Here is an 18,446-nt window from a genome sequence, read left to right as displayed (position 1 = left end):
AGGGGCCCCTGCCTGGGCCAGGCCTCCCCCAGGGCCCCAGCAGAGCAGGGAGAGAGGGCCTGGCCGGGGGCACCCCGAGCCCCAGGAGGCCTGTGGGTGCTGCTGGAGGGCAGTGAGTTCCCCTGGTGGCCCAGGTTCGGAGCCCTAAGCGCCGGCTCCCCATGGCCCTGGTGGGAGCTGCTGGCCCCGGCCAGGGGCAGCACAAGCTTAGATCCCTCTGGCCACTCCACCAAGGAGGCTGGGATGCAGGCTGGCCAGGCCTCCCCCCAGGTCCATGCCAGGGCAGATGGGAGCTGGCTGAGCCCAAGGCGGGCTCGGATCCCACACCAGCCTGGCATCCTCTCCCAGTCCTCCTTCTGGCCAGTGGCGGCCGAGGCAGCTGCAGCTCAGGGCTGCCAGAACCACTGGCTGGTTCATAGGATGTGGGCACCTGGGGGTAGGGGAATGACCCTCAGACCCACTGGCCAGGTCGACGGCCACACATTACCGGCCCAAGTTGGGAAGGCAGAATCGATTGAGTCTAATGGCTCAGAAGGGAACCGGCCCTCACCCAGCTGCACGGTTGTTGGGGACACAAAGGCTCGGTGTCCCTGAGGTCACCCTGGGGTATCCTGGCCCAGGTTGCACTGTGCACACGCTTGGGGTGTAGGCTGCTGGGGTGCAGCCTGATTGGGGGTGGGAGGGTCTGGCCCCCGGCCCCTTCCTCCACCAGGGCCTCCAGATCAGGACAGAAGCCAGCCAAGTCTGAGCCGCCTTTGTTTTCTGCTGGGAGCCAGCGGCCGCCCAAGCAGGCAGAAGTGCTTTTCCGGGCTGCCCACGGGACTGTCGGCCCGGCCCTGAGCTAGCCTGACTGGGAGCAAAGCTGTGGGCAGCGGGGCTGGCAGGAGGACCCTGGCGCTGGCCCCCACCCTGAGCCTTACAGGATGAGCCCTGTCTGGGATGGGGACAGAGGGCTGGGCGGACTCCTGGGGAGGCATCCGGAAGCCCCTCGGCTTCCAGCCAGCCCAGAAGCACTCCAGGCCAAATCCGGTCCCTCCCCTCTGGGAACAGCAAACAACATCGGTCGGCCTCCTCCGGCCTCCTCCGGCCTCCTCCTCCTCCTGCCTGCCGGGAAGCCAAGTGGCCATCTTCAGCTCGGCCTGTCCCCAACCCAGACCCGGACCACTGCCCCTAGGATGACAACAGAAGGATCGGATCCCCTGTCTGTCCCTGTCTCTCCCTGCCCTTCTGGCCATCCTGGCTTGTGCCACCAAGTCTTTCCGTGTGGGCGTTGGTGGGAGGCTCAGTGGGCAGGGACTTTGCCGCCCTGGCAAAGTCGAGGAGAGGATCAGCCAGGATGAGGGAGAGTAGGTAAGCCAGACAACAGGGTGGGAGCGCCAGAGAGTGGGTGAGCCAGTGCTGGGGGGTGCTGCCAACCCAGGGGGCATCCTGGCAGAGAGGACCCCCTCCTACCCAGCTACCTCCTCCTGAATGCCACTGTTCTGACCTTGAGGAAGCAGGGGGCCTGGCCACCTGGGCTCCAGCGTCCTCTCCTGCTTGCGGGGACTCGCTTGTCACCCCACCCCCGGGAAAGTCCTGGGGGAACTTGCGCCAAGGAAAGGAGCGCGCTGGGACACGCAGGAGGTAGAGGCCAAGATCGCCCCCGCGTGGACTGAGTCCAGACAGAGCCCAGTCCTGGCCCAGCCCGGCGTGGGCAGAGGTCGGGGTGGGGGTTGGGGTCACGGGTCGAGGCCACGCCAGCCCGGCCACGTGTCCGCGGAAGGCGGGACTGGGGTCCGCGCGAAAGGGCCGAGAGGGGCAGGAGCGCGCGAGAAGCGCCCGGAGCTTGCTGCCCCGCCCGACCCCGCCCCGCTCGGCACCGCCCGGAGAACCGCGATGCGCCCCCGAACCCAGAACTCTCCCGCAAGCCCGGCCGTATTCTGGGGGGACCACGCGCCCCCGCCCACCGGGCCTCGGGCCCCTGCCCCACCCCCATCGTCCACTTCGGGGTTCGGGCGTGGCCGCCCCCAGCTTGTCGCCGCTCCGCCCTTCAGCCGCACCCGCGTGGGCAGCGCGGCGAGCCGGGTCGGGGCCGCGCATCCTGGACCGAGAAGGGCGGCGGGGTGCTGGCCGGGCCCGGGCACTCACCGAAGTACACGGTCTTGTCGCACTTGGGGCACTTGGAGGCCATGGTCGGTGCGCGCCCGTTCAGCCCGTGTCCTCCGCCCGCGCCCGTCTCCCCGCCGCCGCCGCCGCGGCCGCGCCCGCCCCGCCAGCCCCGCCCGACCGGCTGTCCGTGCTCCCATTGGTCTGCGTCCGGGGCGGGGCGTCAGGAGCCCGCCCCCGGGGTCCGGGCGCCGCGGGGGCGGGGGCGCACCTGCAGGGGCGGATGGGGGACGACGGGATCCGCCGGGCGCCCCCTGGGTCGCGCGCGCGAGGTGGCCTCTACCCAGGCCCGCCCTGTCCTCGCCTGTTTCCATGGCAACGTCGGGGGAGCCAGCGGGGCCGCGGGTGGGGCTGGGAGTCCGCGGCCCCCTCGACTGGGGGCGTCCTGGCCAGCGGGGCCTCGGCCCGGAAGGGCGGCGTCGGGACAAGCAGACTGACTCCCCGACGGCGGACCGGCCCGCCCTGCCCGGTCCTGGCGCCCGGGTCCCCAAGGGAACCGTACCCCACCCTGCCGCGCGCCGCCGCCCCGCTTCCCTTTGTTGCTCGGTTTCTATAGCAACGGCCTTGCGGTGGGATAGGAGCGGGATTCCGGGCGGGCGCGCCACCGGTCCAGGCCCGGTCCCGGCCCCGCCTAACACTGTCAGTGGTGCTGAAGGCCCAGCGGGTGGAGGGCAGGGCGCCTGCCACTTCCAGAAACAGCGCGAGAGAAACTGCTGGAAGGGGGTTGGGGAGGGGGTGCCTGGCAGCGAGGGGACCCGCGGGGCTGTGCTGCAGGCTCTGAAGTTGTCCTCCCCAAGCTCTCCCACCCGAGGGAGGGAGGGAGGAGAGGAGAGGAGGGAGGAGATGTGGGGCCCCTGGAGTGCCCCTTTCGCGGGTGCTGTGGCCGGCCAAGTGGGCGGACCCTGCCATCAGCTTCTACCCCTATCCCCTCCCCCGGCTCCCGCCACGGGCATCCCTCGTCTGGACCCCACTAGCTTAGGGCCCAGGGCCTCTGACCTCCAGCCTGGTGGCACCAAAGCACCCTCCTGGAGGGCCGGGGAGCTAGGGATCTGCCAGCATTCAGGGTCTCTCCCCGGGGTCCACAGCCCTCCTGCCAACAGGGACCTACCTACCTGACTGACCACTCCCACCCTCCCTACCTGCACCTGGAGCCATGCAGGACCCGGCCCTAACCCAGGGGTCTGAGGGACCTGGAGGACGCTGGGGCCACCTCCCAAGGGCTCTGCCTCCTCATGGGCTCTCCTCTGGACCTCCATCCCCAGCTGAGCCTCAAGTCTGGCAGATGGACAGACCCCCAAGCCCAGACGACTAGGCCCAGTCTGGGCAGCGGGCTCCAGCCCCCTCGCCCCCTGCCCTGTGTCTTTGAGGCTCTGTGCTGGACACTGAGGTCTGCCCCCCACTCCCCATTTCCTCTGCCTGGTGGCGTCCAGCACCTCTCCTGGCCCCCGGTGCCAGCGTGTTCACAGTGGTCGGGTGAGCCAGTCTCACAGGGCAGTTTCGTGGCAGCCCTGCCGTGGCCCTGCTCCCGGCGGTGCCCCCACCCATTGCACTCACACCCTTCAGCCACTGCCATTTCCGTGAGTGAGGACAACAGCCCAGAAAGATGTGGCCCCCCTCACGCCTGACTGACCAGCCTGGCTGGCCCGCTCTCCCTCCGCACTCCGGCTCTGGCCCCAACCCAGCCAGGGCAGAGACCAGAGGGGAGGCCTCAGCGGGCCCCCCTTCTCGGACAAGGTGGCCTGCAGGTCAGTCATTCACAGCCCGCTCCTGGCTCAGGCTGGGTGTCCGGTGTCTCTGAATAATTCATGGGCCCACTGCCCCCACTTGGCACCTGTTACCACCTCCTCTGCAGCTTGGGAGCCCCCAGGGACCCCCAGGCATCAGCCTCCACGACCCCACCCCGCCCCTGAAATTTGCAGGACTGCTGTGGAGGGCGGACTGGTTGGGCACTGGTGTCGCCCAGCTTGGAGAGTGAATGGGGGTGGAGCAAAGGAATGGCCCTGGGCCCTGGCCAGATGCCCTGGAGCCAGGGAGGGGAGAGTGGGGCGGTGCAGGTACCCTGCCTGCCAGCTGCAGTGCCTGGGCTGATGCGCTAGGGCTGTTCTGGGCCTGGCGGGAAGGGGCACAGATGGCCGGACACAGAGCAGCAGCACCTGCCTCTGAGGCCACTGAGGGCTAGAGACTGGGGCAGGTACAGGCCGGGCCAGCTCCTGGTGAGCAGGCCGTGGGGCTGGGTGAGGACAGCAGGGTTCGCGGGAAGCAGGCAGGGCCCCCGAGGTGGTCAGGCCAGGTGGCTAGATGTTAAGGCAGGTCCCTCCCCTAGGGCCGCAGTGCTGGCAAATGGCACGCAGGAGCCCAGTCTCGCTTTCCAGCAAGGCCCCCAGGGCTGCGCCCAGCGGTGGGCGGTGGGAGGTCCCAAGCAGGGCAGGCGTCCGGGCTGAGTCCCTTGTGGGGACTCTTGTCCCCCTGAGATGGCCCTGGCCCTGGGGGTTGGGGATGGCTACAGCCCCCTGCCAGGCCCACGAGAACAGGCCAAAGCTGGCAGACACTCCTGGGCACCCAAGACCTTGCTCCCCCCAGCCCATACCCACCTCCCACCCCGCTGCTAAGGCCCGGCTCAGACCTCCCAGGCAGCTGAGAGGCGGACACGCAGCCCAGGCCCTGCCCAGCACAGTGCTGGGGTGGGGGCGGGGGACCCCGGCTCCTGGCTCTCCGCAGGGCCTGCCTGTCCTTGGGACAGAGATCTCGACCAGCCTGGGGGGAGGGCCAGGTTCGGGGGAAGGGAAGTCAGTCCCCGGGCCTGGGGAGAACCATCCCCTCCCCTCCCCACCCCATCCTCAGGCCCCAGGATTGGAAAAGGCCCCAGAGGAAGCTAGTGTCTTTCTCAAGGTCACCAGCCTGGCCTCCCGCCCCCCACACCCCCCCGCCCCGGCTGACACTGCAATGAAGCCCTGGGGCAGCAGGGGCGGCAAGGGGTGGTGCCAGGACTGCAGATTAGAATTGGCTGGGGGGGCGGGGGGGGGGGGCGCCACAGCCACTCCTCTGACACCCTGGCCCGCCACCCTGCTGGGCCCTGCAGCTGGGTCGTGGAAGGCCAGGACGCCCCTTATCTGTCTCCAGCGAGGGAGCAGGGTGGTTTCTATTTCAGTTCCCCAGCTGAGATGCCCACACGTCACAGTGGAGCTGGAAGCACAGGAGGCAGAGCTCGGGAAGGGGAGCCCCTTGGGGAGGGCCTCGCTGACCCCCTCGGCCGGCGGAGGTTAGCGTGGCTCCCAGACCCCTCCCTGCAGTGGCCTGGCCGCACCTGTCCCCTGGGCCCAGAGCGGGTGTGAGGCGGCCAGCCGAGGCAAGATGTCTGAGAGCGGACTTGCTGAAATCTGAGCAAACTCTCCCTGTGGGAAACTCCACACCTGCCAGGGGTGGCCCTGCAGTTCCTGGCAAAAACCCGCAGACAGCTGGGGCAGGGCTCTGCCAGGAGCAGGCTGGCCGGCCGGCTGACCCAGCTATGCTGGCTGCCCCGACGGAAGCCAGGCACCTGCCAGTCTGGGTTCCAGGCCAGCTCCAGACCACCCCCTGCCTTGGACAGACACAGGGGGTCTCGGCTCCCCCCCACACCGAGTGAGCGCCAGCGAGCCCTGGCTGGACCTCTCCCTGCCCCCAGGGCCAGGTGGTGGGCACCGGGCCAGGGCTTCCGGGAGGCAGGTATGCGGGCCAGGCCGGCCGCGTGCTGCTCGCCGGGGCCTCTCCCTGAGCGTCCTCCCCCATGGCGGGCCGGGAGGGTCCAGGCTGGGGGCGCCCCTGGAGCCACCCTGGCGAGGGAGCCCGAGGCCAGCGCCGGCTCTGCCCTGGGGGTGACGTGGGCCCAAGACAAGGAGAGGACTGAGGACAAAAGACACGGAAAGGGCTAGTTGGATTTTTGTTTTTATGAGTTTTTTTTTCTTTGTTTTTTTTTAATATGAAAATTACTTGAAAAGACAACGGGCCAACCCCACCAGGCAGCTCGGCCGGCCGCTGGCCACGCCGATCCTAACATTCCAGGTGTAAGTTACAGAGCTTAAGTTCATCTACAAAAAAAGTAATAAAAATAAAATTTAAAATGGCACCTTCAACAGAACACAACGAAACTCCCGGCCGGCCCGCAGGCCCGCGTTGCAGGGCGAGCGCTTGGGCGGCTCCTCAGCTCCGCTCCGGCCAAAAAGTAAACACAAAGCTAAAAAAATGACTCCTCGGAGGCCCCGGAGTAAGTTAGGCGCGCTTCTCCCCGTGGGGGGCCGAGGAGCAGTCTCTGCGGGGGAGGGCGGGCGGGGGCACTACCGGAACCGGGCGGCGGGCGGGCGGGCGCGGTCTGCGGTTGGAGGGCCTCGCGGGCAGGCGGGCAGGCGGGCGGCACCTAGTCCTCGATGACGATGGGCTCGTCGTTGACGGGCGCGGGCGGGGCCGGCCGCAGCGGCAGGGCCTGGCTCGGGCGCAGGGCGATGGGCTTGTAGGGCCTGCGGGCCGCGCGCTTGGTCTCGGAGGACGAGAGCAGCTTGCGGATCTTCCTGTGAGCGAGACACCGAGTGACGCGGACGAGCGACGCGGACACGGTGGCCCCTGCCCCCGGCCCGCCGCCGGCCCTGGAGGCCCCACCTGGTCTCCTCGGTGGCCATGTAGAACACGTCATCGGGGGCGTCGATCCAGTTCATTCGCCGCCGCTTGACGGGGGGCAGGGAGCCCCCCCGGATCAGCCGCACCTTGGTGGGGTACGCCTTCCCGTTGAGCAGGAGGTTCCGGCTTGGTCCCTGAGGTGGGGAGGCGCCAGGGGTCAGCCCGGGGCCTCCGCGTGGGCACCCGGAAACCCCGAGGTGGCGGTCCCAGCGGGGAGCATGGAGGCTCGGCCACCCCGGGTGCGCAGGGGGCCCCCCGAGGGCTGTGGAGACCCGTCGCCTGCCCCTCCTCTGGTCCCACTGGGCCTCCCAGATGCTCCCGTGCAGCGCCGGGCAGGGCTGGGGGGCCTCCCCCAGAGGCCCGTGGGAGCTGTGGGAACACACGTGTGTGTACGCGTGTGGAGGACGGGGGCCCTCCCGCTCACCATGTGCCTGGTCTGTCCGTGATTCGCCAAACCTGGCAAGAGGAAGGAGAACAGGCTGTGAGGTCCGAGGCAGGGCGTGTCCTGCACTCAACATGCTCGCTGAGGACCCGCAGCCGAGAAGCAGGAAACCCGGGGCCAGGTCCCCCCAGAGCCGTAGCCCACACCCAGGTGGTGCTCTGGGTGGGGACCAGGAGTCTCGGATCTGAGCTCGCTCCCTTGACTGGGCCGCGACAACTGGGGCCTGGTCTACAGTGGGTGTAAATACGGTGGCGCCAGGGAGCCCCTCTGCAAGGCGGCCACTCCCCGGGCAGCACCACTCAGACCCCAGAAGGCCAGGCCACCCTGGGCTTCCTCCCGAGGGGCCCCCAGCCCCCCTCGCAAACCCTGGGGCCAGCCACCCAGGGAGGAGCTGGTGGAAGCTCCCAGGAGTGGCCAGTAGGCCAGGCTCTGGCCAGGGTTCCCGCACTTCCACCCCGTGGCCGGGGGTCTGGAGCCACAGCAGCTGCCAGTGACTCAGGAAAGGCGCCGTCCCAGGTCTCGGTCCACACTCCCAACCGGCGCCCAAGACCTGTGGCTCCCAGGCACACACGGAGCGAGTCTGGGGGCGGCCGTGGGAGTGCGCGGCCGTGAGGGCTGGTCTCCAGCACCGGCGTCCTGCCAGAGGCCTCCCAGGACCAGCTCCTCCCAAAAGTGCCCCTTGGCCCCGGTGCGTCTCTTGACGAGCAGACAAGAGCTGTCCAGCCCTCCCCTTTGCAGACCGCCTCCTAACTTGGAGTACCCCAACCCCGGCAGGGCGGAGGGAGGGGCCGCGGCACCGGGCCTGCAGCCCTCGAGGCCCTGTGCTACTTACCCAGGTAGGTGCCTACCAGAGGGATGGGTGGCGGAGAAAAGAAAGCACACGGTCAGCGTTACAGGGGAGTGCGTGCATGCGGCGGGCCCAGAGGGTGGATGCAGCCGCAGGCGCGTGGGTGGGCCACTTAGCCCGTTAAGGCCCCACTGGTGCCAGGGGCCGGCCCTCGCCCAGAGCCAGCTCCCGCCACCCGCTGCTGCCCCGGCCGCCCCACAGCACCCCAGGAGGCCAGCTGTGGCCTCCTCCCAGGGCTCGTGTGCGGCCCCCGATAGCCCTGCCCGGCTCCCCACCCCCCCACCCCCCGACCCCGGGATCTGCACGCTGGGGCTGAAGTAGATAGGTACGGAAGCACATCGATGTTGGAAAACCCGACAGAAGCAAACGGATTTCATCCCTCCCGCTAACTAACGGCTTTTTAACAGGTCGAACCCCAAAGCTCAAAGCTGCCTGCTGATGAGCACGCAGCCCCTCACCCCCTTCTGTGGGTGTGATCAGACCATCCCCAGGGCACCTGTCGCAGGGGCAGATGAGCAGCCAGCCCTGCTGCTGGGACCAGGGGCTGCGGCAGCCTCCCCGCCTGAGGGCTATGGTGGGGAGGGCGGAGATCAGCAAGCAGGGAGCGGCTGGGGGTGAGCTGAGCCAGCGCCCCGCCCTCGGAGCCCCACCGAAGGGTCGTGGGTGAGGCAGCCGGGGCAGGGGAGGCCTGGTGCCGGCAAGAGCCTGTGTCCAGTTGGAGTGAGATGGCAGGGCCCGGCACCAGTACCACCGGCTGACCCTCCGGATGTGCCTGCTGTGGCTCCCAGACACAGCCGAGAGAGGGAGCGTCCAGGGGACAGGGCTGGGCCGGGTGGCCACTGGCCGCTGCCACCTCCCAGGTCCCCACATCCGGCCCACCTCCCACAGATCCCAGGACAGCCAAGCCTCGGCCAGACCCCCGGGGCCATTACCCCTCCAGTCGTGAGCTTGGGAAGGGCTCTGGATGTGTCCATGCTGGCTGCCCCATGGAGCTGGGGTACCCACACCAGACCTGACCTTGCCGTCACGAGGGGCTGGCAGGAGGAGCTCCGAGTGCACTTCCCACGTTCTCCCCTTCAGCTGGTTCCCTGTTCACCTCCCCCCCACAGTGGTCCGGCCGCAGGCAGAACCCTGGGGGGCCCTGGGACACCCAGGTCTGACACGTCCCCCACCGCCACCGTGGCTACACCCTCCTAGAGCAGCCCCAGCCCACGGACACCCCACCCCCAGCTGCGGGGGCAGAAGCTGGGCCCTGGGCAGGTGAGAGGAGCCACACTCCAGAGACGCCCGACGGCAGGAGGGTCCCCCAGAGGGCTGCCCCAGCGCACACCCCGCGAGCATCCCACCCCGCTCAGGAGACGGCGCTGCTGCCTCAGCTCTGGGACCCTCAGCCCTGGGTGCGCCTCCCTGCGGGGCCCTGACCTGAGCGTCCACCCGGGCCTCGCCGACCCCCACCCAGCCATGCCGGCCACGCCACAGCTCTGTCCCATCTGCCCCCCGAGGGGACCAGGGTCCCACAGCCCCCCACCGGGGCAGGGGCGCGGGCAGGGTTGCAAGCACAGCGCAGGCGGCCACACAAGCTGAGGCTGGCGGCATGCGGACAGTCGCAGCACGACGGCAGACAGTACAGGCGGGCGGCGGGGGCACCAGGGCTGCCGGAGCGAGGACAGTCCACTGACCGGCGCTGGGCCCGGAAGGAGGGGCGGCCCGCGAGCCGGAGGCCCCAGGGCAGGAGGCAGCGTGTGGGCGAGCTGGGGGCCCGAGGAGCAGCGCTCCGGTCTTTGCAGAGTGACAGGTGAATCGGGAGGAGCCGGGGCAGCAGGGTGCGGCCCAGCCCGCGTGGACTGCCCTTGGACGTGCCCTGAGCCGTCCTCCGCGCACGCGTGAGCACAGCACACACAGGCACGCGCGGAGGGCCGGGCCTTACCCCTACTGGGCATCAAGAGGCGCTTCTTCACGTTGCCTGGCAGCGCCCGGCGGCAGGAGAGAGGAGAGAACACACGGTCAGCGGGTGCGGGCGCGGCGGGGGCCACGGGCCGGGTGCCCCGGGGCCACGGGCCGTGCTGGCCAAGCCCAAGGCCCCGCCGGACTCACCGTCCACCCCGTTGTGCTGCTCGTAGCTCCTCTTGCCCAGGATGGTGGGGGAGCCGTTGTTGATGACGGGGGCCGACTTGGCAGGGGTCAGGCCGCTGAGCGCGCCGGACACGCTCTTCACGGGGTCGGGCTTCGGGGGGCGGGGGTGGGTCTCTGCAGGGGCAACGCGGGCAGGTGGGCGCACTGCGGGTCCTCAGCAGCAGCCCTGCCACCCGACTGTGGGCTGCCAGAGCCCAGGCCCATGGCGAGCAGGGCCTGGGAGGGCACCGCAGTCCAGCACCCCCGGGCATCCTGAGAGCAGGGACAGCTGCTGGGGCCGGTCTCCTTGGCTCCTCAGCCCCAGCCCAAGGGCCGCATCCCCGGCGACCACCAGCAGCTGACAGGCTCCAGACACCCATAAACAAGCAGGTCCACTCAGTGGCCACGGGAGCTGACAACACAGGGCTGGCCACTAGCCAGACGATGGATGTTAACGGCCCAGCTGGCTGGCCGAGGACGAGCCCACGAGGGCCGGCCCGGAGGGTACGGGCTCACACCTGCCAAGGCCCCCCAGCCCTGGGTGGCTCTCAGGGAACAGAGACCACCTCCCCCCACGGGTCAGGGCGAGGCCAGCCCCGGGACCAAGACTCCAGACAGCAAGTGCTGCCAGAGCCACTTTTGTCTGCTGGGAGCATGCCTGGCTCACAGTTCTGGAATGTCCCTCACGAAGGGAAAGCCACCCCCAACACTGGGGGGGGGACCAAGTCAACCCAGCCAAGCCCAGGGCCCTGCCCCCCTCCCCCCCACCCAAGCCCCTGGCTAAGTCCCAGGAACAAGCCGGGGGGAGCGGGGGGCGGGGGCAAAGCCAGCCGAAGTGCTCAGGGTCCCCAGGCCACAAGGGCCCTCCCTCCAGGCTGCTGCCTAGGTGTGCCCGTCTCCCACCCAGCCGTGCCCCTGCCCTGGGGGGTAGGGTGCGAAGAAGCCCCCGCGGGAGACGCCCATCCAGGCTCAGAGGCGTCACGAGAGCCAGTGCGCCCGACCCAGACTCCTGGGGACTGCAGGGGCGAGGGGAGCAGGGTGGGGAGAGGCTGGGACCCCTTAGGGGGGTTAGGGATGCAGCAGCCGGGGGCCAGGGCCGCGCCGGAGGAGAGCAGGCTCACCGAGGTGCCGCAGGACGGCCTCCAGGGGCTTCCGCGCGGCCTGCTTCAGCACCAGCGGGCTCTGAGAGGCTCCGGGCAGCCGTGCCGTGCCTGTGGGGCGTGAGGCCCGGGTCAGAGCTCCCGCAGGGGCTGCACACCCCGTCGCCACCAGCCCTGCTAGCGCCCCTCCCGCAGGGACACTCACACTCAGCCTTGATGGCCGCACTGTTGATGGGCATGTAGGGGTGCCGGGCGGCGTGCCACGGGCGCAGGATCTCACGGCACAGGCGCCGGGCGATCCGCGTGAGCTTGGTGGTGTGCAGGTAGAAGGCCTGTCTCGTCTTCATGGCAAACTTGGGGCTCCCGCTGCTCCGGGCTGGGATGCCGTGGGGGCTCTGCGGAAGGGGGCGGGCCGCCCCGACACAGCGCCATGACCGCGGGCCGGACCGCGGGGCGCGCGTGGGGGCGGGGTAGGGGGTACCGCCTTACCATGTTACTGCGGTTGGGTCCTGGCCTCTCTCCATCTAACCGGGTTGGCATTTTCAAGCCACCATATTTCTTCCAATATGTCCAACAAGACGCGCAGAGGCGACACTGCATGTTAGGGGGACCCCAAGAATACCACTGGTAAGACTGGGTGGCTACGGACAACAAAGTTGGAAATAGACGGATTCTTAAGCAGGACCAGTGACGGCAGAGAGCATCACACAGCTGTCGCCCGCCCGCGCCCGCCCCTGCCCCCCGCCCCGCGGGCCCGGGCACCCAGTGCTCCCCGAGAGGGCTTCCCCCGCAGGGCGTGGCCGCCGCCCCCAGGCTGGGCCCCAGGGCAGTGCAGGGGCGCCCAGGGCTGTGGGCTGGGGGGCACCCGGATGCCGGGCGGGGCACTTACTGTAACAGCTCTCGCAGGCCCGGCCAGCCCCAGGGCTCTGGCCTGGCGCCCCCGCACCGTTCACCACGCCTGCCTTGACGTTATTGACGCTGATCTGGTTCGGGTTTGGCTTGTTACTTGGGTAAGGAAGGGAGAGAGGGAAGACGTCACGGGAGCAGCAAGCCCTGGGCGCGCGGCTCCGGAGCCCGGCAGCCCCCGTCCAGACCTGCCTGGGGGTGTGTGGTCTTTCTCCCCTCGAGCTCTAGAAGCAGCTCCCACCTCGTCGACACCCCAGCTCCACCTGCCTGCGCTTAGCTCAGCTCAGAGTTGAACCCCGGGCCGGGCGGATCCAGTCCTGATGCCCTGTGCTGCCCCCGGGCCACCACGGGCTTCAGTGACAGGCCCCCGACTCTCTAGGACTCAGCCAGGGCAGCACCACGGGGCCACGTGGGACGCGAGGACGGTGCCGTGAGGGGCGTACTTACTAGTTGGGGATATAAACTTGCTTTAACTTGCTCTCCGCTTCGGCTGCTTTCAAGCGTTTCTTCAAACACAGAACAAAGGGTCAGGGCAGCCAGCAGGTGGGTCTGGAGAGGGGATCCCCCAGTCCCCGCGCTGCCCCCTCACCCCAAAGTTCCCACAGGACCCCTCGGCCCCCGCTCAGGCCGAGCCCTCACCTGCTGCACATATCTGTCGGTGGTCTTCCACATGTAATAATACTCGATGATGCTGGTGAGCGACTTCCAGGGGAGCTGGGGAGAGAGGGGCGCGTCAGGGGGTGGGCGGGGGCGTGGCGGGGCCGCTAACCCCACCCGCGAGGGGGCGAGCCTCCCCCAGCCCGCGCCAGGGCCCCTCTCGGGCCTCGCCCTCTCCCTCTCAGGCGCGCTCCATTCAACGCAGGTTCTGGCACCTCTGCCCTGCTCGGCCGGTGGTGGGTGCTCCCTCCCCCTGCGCCAGGCGCTGGGCGCCCAGACGCCAGCCCCACCCACGACCGTGGGCTGCAGCGCTTCCACCGGTACGCCCTCGTGATCGCCCTGCTCCCACGTCCCAGCTCCCCCACTGTTCAGGCGCCCCCTCTGGGCTCCACAGGCTGCGTGCAAGTCCAGTGCGGCCGTCAGAGTCTTGCCGCTGCCATCCCGCGCCCTGCGTTTCCACGCCACCTCCGGGCCAGTCTCAGCCGAGTCCCGCGGCGCGGATTCACCCACAACGTCCGCCCGGGCGCGTCGACAATTCAGACTCTGTGCGCACCTGGGCCGACGTCGCACGGGAGCACGAGGGGCCCGGGACGTGCGGGAGACGTGGCGAGGTGAGCGCTTTATTTCCCGCCCGCCTTCTCGCTCCACTTGTTTCTGTGTGAGGAGGCCTTGCTGCTCTGCTTAGGTTTTCAGGGCGTTCTGCGCATCTGCCTTGCAGAGGGGGCCGGCTGTCCGGGCTCGGCCTGTGTCCACGTCACCAGGGGCTGCGCGGGTCCCTCTGATGGCCTCTAGGGACCGACACTGCTTCTCCACCCTCAGTGGTGCCGTCTGCCTTCTGACGTGGGTCCTGTGGCATCAGCCTCGTCTGTTACTGCCGAGGTGCTGCTCAGAATCAGGTGCTGGCAAGGCCGCCGCGTCCTGGCGCCCCTTTGGGACTCGCAGTCAGGCCGGCCCGGCCGCCCCTGCTGCCCTCTCTGCACAGGCGCGCTCTTCTGAGTGACCACCGGTTCGCCTCCTTCCAGATGAGTTCAAGTGTATGTTAGGGGCTGTAAGGGCAGGAGGGGTCCCTGAGGGCACAGGCCCTGCCCGTGCGGGAATTCCCACGGGCTCACTGGTGGACACTTTCAAGGGACACAAAGCAAGGACGTACACGGAGACGCTCGGCCACTTAGGAACAACCAAACAAACCAAGTCAAACAAGACCCGGCGAGGACCCCGGCGACACCAGCACGGACCCTGGCCTTGGTGGCACAGCCCAGGCCCCGCCAGGCGGCCCTGGGCGTTTCCTCTGGAGCCACTAACGGACAAGGGGACGGAAGCACGGCGGCCGGGCGGGCACAGCAGGGCCCTGAACCTACCCCCCGGTACTCACAAAATCTTGCTGAATGTCAGTGAAATCCTTCCCATACTTCTCCAGGGCCTCCTCGAAAAGGCTGGCCTCCGAGGCCGACCACTCCTCCATCTCGTCCCTGCAGAGGACGGGCCCGCCCTGCGGCACCAGGGCCGCGATGGCCTTGGCGACGTCGTACACACTCCTGTGCAGCGTGTCCATGGCGTGGAACTGCAGCAGGAGAGGCGGGGTCGCCCGGGCCCCAGAGCTGGAGCGACCCCACCCCGCCCGGCCCCAGGCAGGAGGCACACCCGGGCCGTGTGTGGGAGGCCACAGGACCCGGGGGCTGGCCCTCCCTCCCACCTGGGAGGGGCTAAGGACAGTCTCGGGGGGCAGCCGGGGGCCTCTGGGGAGAGTGCAGGGAGGGGCCGAGCTGCTCGGGGCAGCAAAGGGAAGCAGCCGTGCTCCCAGGCCCACTTCGCCAGGGGCGGGGCTCCAGGAGGGGGCGGCTCAGCCCGCAGACAGTGGGTGGCTGACCCCAGGGCCTAAGTGCCCCGGGCAGGAGGGGCCGGCCGAGGGCACGAGCCGTCCCCTAGGAGATGCCGCTGCCTCTGAGGTGGCAAGTGTGGAAGGAGCAGGGCGGGCTGAGGACGTGCGGCCCGCGGCCCAGCAAGGGCCCGGTAGGGCCTGACCACGTGCCGGCCGGCAGCCTCTCACCAGCATGAGACAGGGTCACCACACAGGGGCAACGAGAGCCCTGCGCTGTGCCCCCCAGGGAGGGCTGTGCCCGGGGGGCGGGTGCTGACCTGAGCAGATGCACAGGGCCGCGGCTGCCCGGTGGCCCTCTCACTTACCAGGGTGATGTCCCGAGAGGCGGCCGCGGCGCTCATGTGCAGGCTGGGCTGTCGGACAGAGCTGCTGCAGTCCAGGGCGCGTGCAAAGGTGCCCACGGAGCTGGGGAGGAGGAGAGACGCTGACCACTGGAGCGGACAAGCAGGAGGGGCGGCCGGACCAAGCCGGACACGCAGACGCGTCCAGACTCGGCTGTCTCGGGACGGAGCCCTCTGGTCTGGAGCACGGGGACGTCGTTTCTGAGACTTTGCAGACCTCTTCTTACAAAAGAGAGTCTTCAGGTCCTGAGACTCAAGGCCCCATTCCTACACTGTTTCTGACGGCACCCGGCCCAGGCGCCTTCTGGGCGTGCGGCCCCCGTGTGCTCGCAGGAGCTCCCCTCCTGTCGGCCCAGCCCAGGGACCCCTGGGGGGCCGGCCTGGGCAGAAGCTGCTCCTCGGACGGCTGCCCCCTTGTGCCCAGGAGACCCTGCGCCTCCAGACCACATCTGCCCAGTCCCGGAGCCAGACAAGCACCTCTGTCCCGCCCTACCGTCCGGGGAAAGAGCCCCGTCTGCGCCCGGCTTACTTGGCCTCGGCCGGTGGGCGGCCCCTGAGGTCCACGGGTCGGGTTGGGGGTGGAGGTGGAGGTGTCGGGCTGCCCCCCAGACCCGGGGACCCAGGCAGCCCCCCAGAGCCGGCTCCACCTTCAGGGAAGGGCCAGGTCCCACCCTGCAGGCCTCCCTAGGAGCCACGAGGGGGGTCTCGACAGAGCAGGGCCCCGGACCCTCTGACCTCCCAGGCCCTTCACTGGGGGACCCCCTGTAGGACAGGCACCCCGCCGCCCGCCGCAGGGATGGGGTAGTGGCTGAGGCCCCGTGCCAGCTTGTGCCCGGGGGTCGGGCGGGGCGTGGCCGCCCCAGCCCGGAACTCACCGGGCCACCACCAGGAACTGGTCGATCTGCTTGTCCACCAGCGGGTTGCGAGCCTCCCACACCTTGGTCTCCAGCTTGGACTGGTCTCGGCCGTCCTCCTCGCCTGCCAGGAAGAAACACTGCACGGTGAGAACCACCGAGGCCGTGAGAAGACCCCCGAGGCTCCGCGTGGAGCCCAGGGTCGGACGAGGGAGCGGGCTGCTGAGACGGGGAGTGCCGCGCTGGGAGGGGCGGGGAGGGCGAGCGAGCCCAGGGACGAGCCCACAGCGCGCGCGCACGCGCAGGCACGCGCACGCACAGAGGCGGTCGGGCCCGGAGCTCCAGGGCACGCTCGACACACGACGGCCTTCACCTCTGCAAACAGTGAGCGCGTGGGGCTGGCAGCCCGTGGCCCCCGTGGAGGAGCTTGAAGAGGTGCCGTCGGGAGGGCCCAGGGAGCACAGCCAGCTGGACAGAGGGGCGGAGGCGGCTCGGATCTGATCAACCAAGCTCTTTACTCTGAGACGCTGCAGGGTCAGGTGCAGCTGCTCCCAGCCCCCAGCGGCAGCCCCGTCACAACGAGGACACTGAGGTCGACTCAGTGCGGACCCACACGCCTGCCACCCAAGGGCCCCCTTGGTGCCAGAAGGCTCCGTCTCGGGGCATCTTCCCTCTGCGGGCGGGAGCCCTGCTCCTCACCCTGTATGCGGCAGGCATGGGGGCTCAGGGCCCAGCCAGGAGGGTTTCTCTCCTGGGCAGCTGCCCGTGCCAAGTGCCAACTGCCACGTGCTCCAGGCAGCAAGGGGCAGACGAGGCCAGCACGAGGGTCCAGAGAACGCCTGCCCCGAGGTCACACCCCCGCTCAGCTCAGGCGCTCAGTCTGCAGGTCTGCAGACCCTCTCAGCCTCTGTTGCTCTCGGTGGCGACCGACTTCCAGACCCAGGGCAGGACCCCTCACGGCACTCAGCAAGTCCGTGGGAGCCCTGTGGGAGCACGGTCATGCAGGGCCAGGCATGGCCGAAAGTCACCAAGGAAACACGTGCTCCCTCGCCCTGGGGAAGGTCAGGCCCTGCCAGGCTCCAGGGGACGGCGCTGGGACAGGGGCTCACGGGAGAGAAGCCCCGCATTGCAGAGGTGCAGGACCGACCCGGGGGTGGGGACGAAGAGATCTGCGGGGTCAGGGTCCTGGGGGCTGCGTCTGTAGGACGAGCACAGGTGGGATCTTCCCAGTGTCGTGGCTTGGCTCCTTCCTGGTGGTGACTCGGCACGGAGAACCCTCCCCAGGGACAGTGGGTACCAAGGAAGGCGGGGCCCCCCCTCCAGGATCTAAGGTCCGCGGGCCGCGACCAGCCCCCAGCGACTGCCGGGCAACTGAGCCCAGAGCCACAGGCACAGCTAGCTGTGGCCCCACCTGTCGCCCACGCCCGCTGGTGCACCCTGCAGACGTCTCACGCATCCAAGGCAGGGGCACGGCTTCACCTGCTGGGAAGGGTCCAGGCTCCAGGAGGAGAACAGGGAACTGAGGCCTAGGCCGACCCCACCTCGCCCCAGCGGCCCAGGGGTCGGGAGGAGGAAGGGCTGTAGGGATGCCGCCCGCCCCTGGCCCTGGGGCTGCAGGTAGGGCTTCCCCAGGGCGCCCCGAGACCAGAGACGCATCCTCCCGCCAAGCGCCCAGGGATGGCCGAGAAAGCGAGGTCCTCGGACGTTCCAGCCACTCAGTGTTCTCCTGTGGCCGTCGTGTGGCCTCTCCTGTTTCCCACTGGATGTGGCCCTCACCAGGCCCTTTATCTCAGCCAGGCTGGGATGGTGTAGACCAGGAGGCCCCATGGGGCCCCTGGAGAATGCCCGTCCCTGGAGCGGGGCCCCGGTGCCAGGTGCACCCCGCCCAGCAGGGGGACGGGCTGCACCAGGAGACCAGCTGGGCCAGCGCATCCGGCTCTGCTCAAGTGCGAGGAGCCCCCACGAGTGACACGAGCGGCCACAGGGCAGGACCACAGGGCAGAGTGCCAGGGCTGGCAGGAAGGGCAGCCTCGCCCCACCCGGGACGGAGCCAGACACCCGTGAACAGAGGGAACCGCCCCCAGCAGGTGCTTCCCGTCAGCCCTCCGTCTCACATCCGACCGGCGGCAGGAACCCCCATGAGACAGAGACCAAGACCAACCAACGGGGGAAGCAAGTGTGTGTGTGTGAGAGATGCACACGCGTGGGAGGTGTGGCGTGCGTGTGCGCTCGTGTGTGTGTGTGTGTGTGCAACAGGAAACACGCACACAGGCCAAGAGCGGATGTTTAGGACAAGCGGACCAGCTTCTGGGGATCAGGCATCACGTCTCCGAAAGGCGCGGCAGCCGCGGCAAGAAGGGACGCCCGGTGTTTCCCCAGCACAGAGGAAACCGAGGCACAGACCACAGGGGAGCCAAGCCCAACCCGCGGCCCCACAGGTGCTGGGGACGCGCGCCAGGAGGACTCCGCGCTCCCGAGGGACACAGGGGCCCCGAGGCCACCTGGGCGCCACGTGG

General features: G+C 69.3%; 1 protein-coding gene across 2 annotated transcripts in view; it reads right to left on the bottom strand.

Moving 5' to 3' along the window:
- Positions 1 to 6,053: 6,053 nt before the first annotated feature.
- The window catches only part of MTA1 (metastasis associated 1), a 38,745-nt gene continuing 26,352 nt past the window's right edge, over positions 6,054 to 18,446 (bottom strand). The window contains exons 8-21 of one of the 2 annotated variants that reach the window (XM_059915168.1): positions 15,952 to 16,054; positions 15,041 to 15,140; positions 14,229 to 14,417; positions 12,839 to 12,913; positions 12,647 to 12,705; positions 12,183 to 12,298; positions 11,783 to 11,934; positions 11,499 to 11,688; positions 11,315 to 11,404; positions 10,176 to 10,328; positions 10,009 to 10,044; positions 7,217 to 7,248; positions 6,775 to 6,926; positions 6,054 to 6,686 (exon numbers count right to left, since the gene is read on the bottom strand). In XM_059915168.1, the coding sequence (XP_059771151.1) occupies positions 6,536 to 6,686; positions 6,775 to 6,926; positions 7,217 to 7,248; positions 10,009 to 10,044; positions 10,176 to 10,328; positions 11,315 to 11,404; positions 11,499 to 11,688; positions 11,783 to 11,934; positions 12,183 to 12,298; positions 12,647 to 12,705; positions 12,839 to 12,913; positions 14,229 to 14,417; positions 15,041 to 15,140; positions 15,952 to 16,054 (1,598 nt within the window). In that variant the 3' untranslated portion in view covers positions 6,054 to 6,535. Of the gene's footprint in view, positions 6,687 to 6,774; positions 6,927 to 7,216; positions 7,249 to 10,008; positions 10,045 to 10,175; positions 10,329 to 11,314; positions 11,405 to 11,498; positions 11,689 to 11,782; positions 11,935 to 12,182; positions 12,299 to 12,646; positions 12,706 to 12,838; positions 12,914 to 14,228; positions 14,418 to 15,040; positions 15,141 to 15,951; positions 16,055 to 18,446 lie in introns of those variants that run through there. The other variant, XM_059915169.1, reaches the window with a different exon arrangement.

This window comes from Balaenoptera ricei, chromosome 2 (genome assembly GCF_028023285.1).
Source record: "Balaenoptera ricei isolate mBalRic1 chromosome 2, mBalRic1.hap2, whole genome shotgun sequence".
NCBI classification, from domain to species: Eukaryota; Metazoa; Chordata; class Mammalia; order Artiodactyla; family Balaenopteridae; genus Balaenoptera; species Balaenoptera ricei.
The sequence above is the reverse complement of the archived record's forward strand: the minus strand, read 5'-3'. Positions and strand labels throughout refer to the sequence as shown.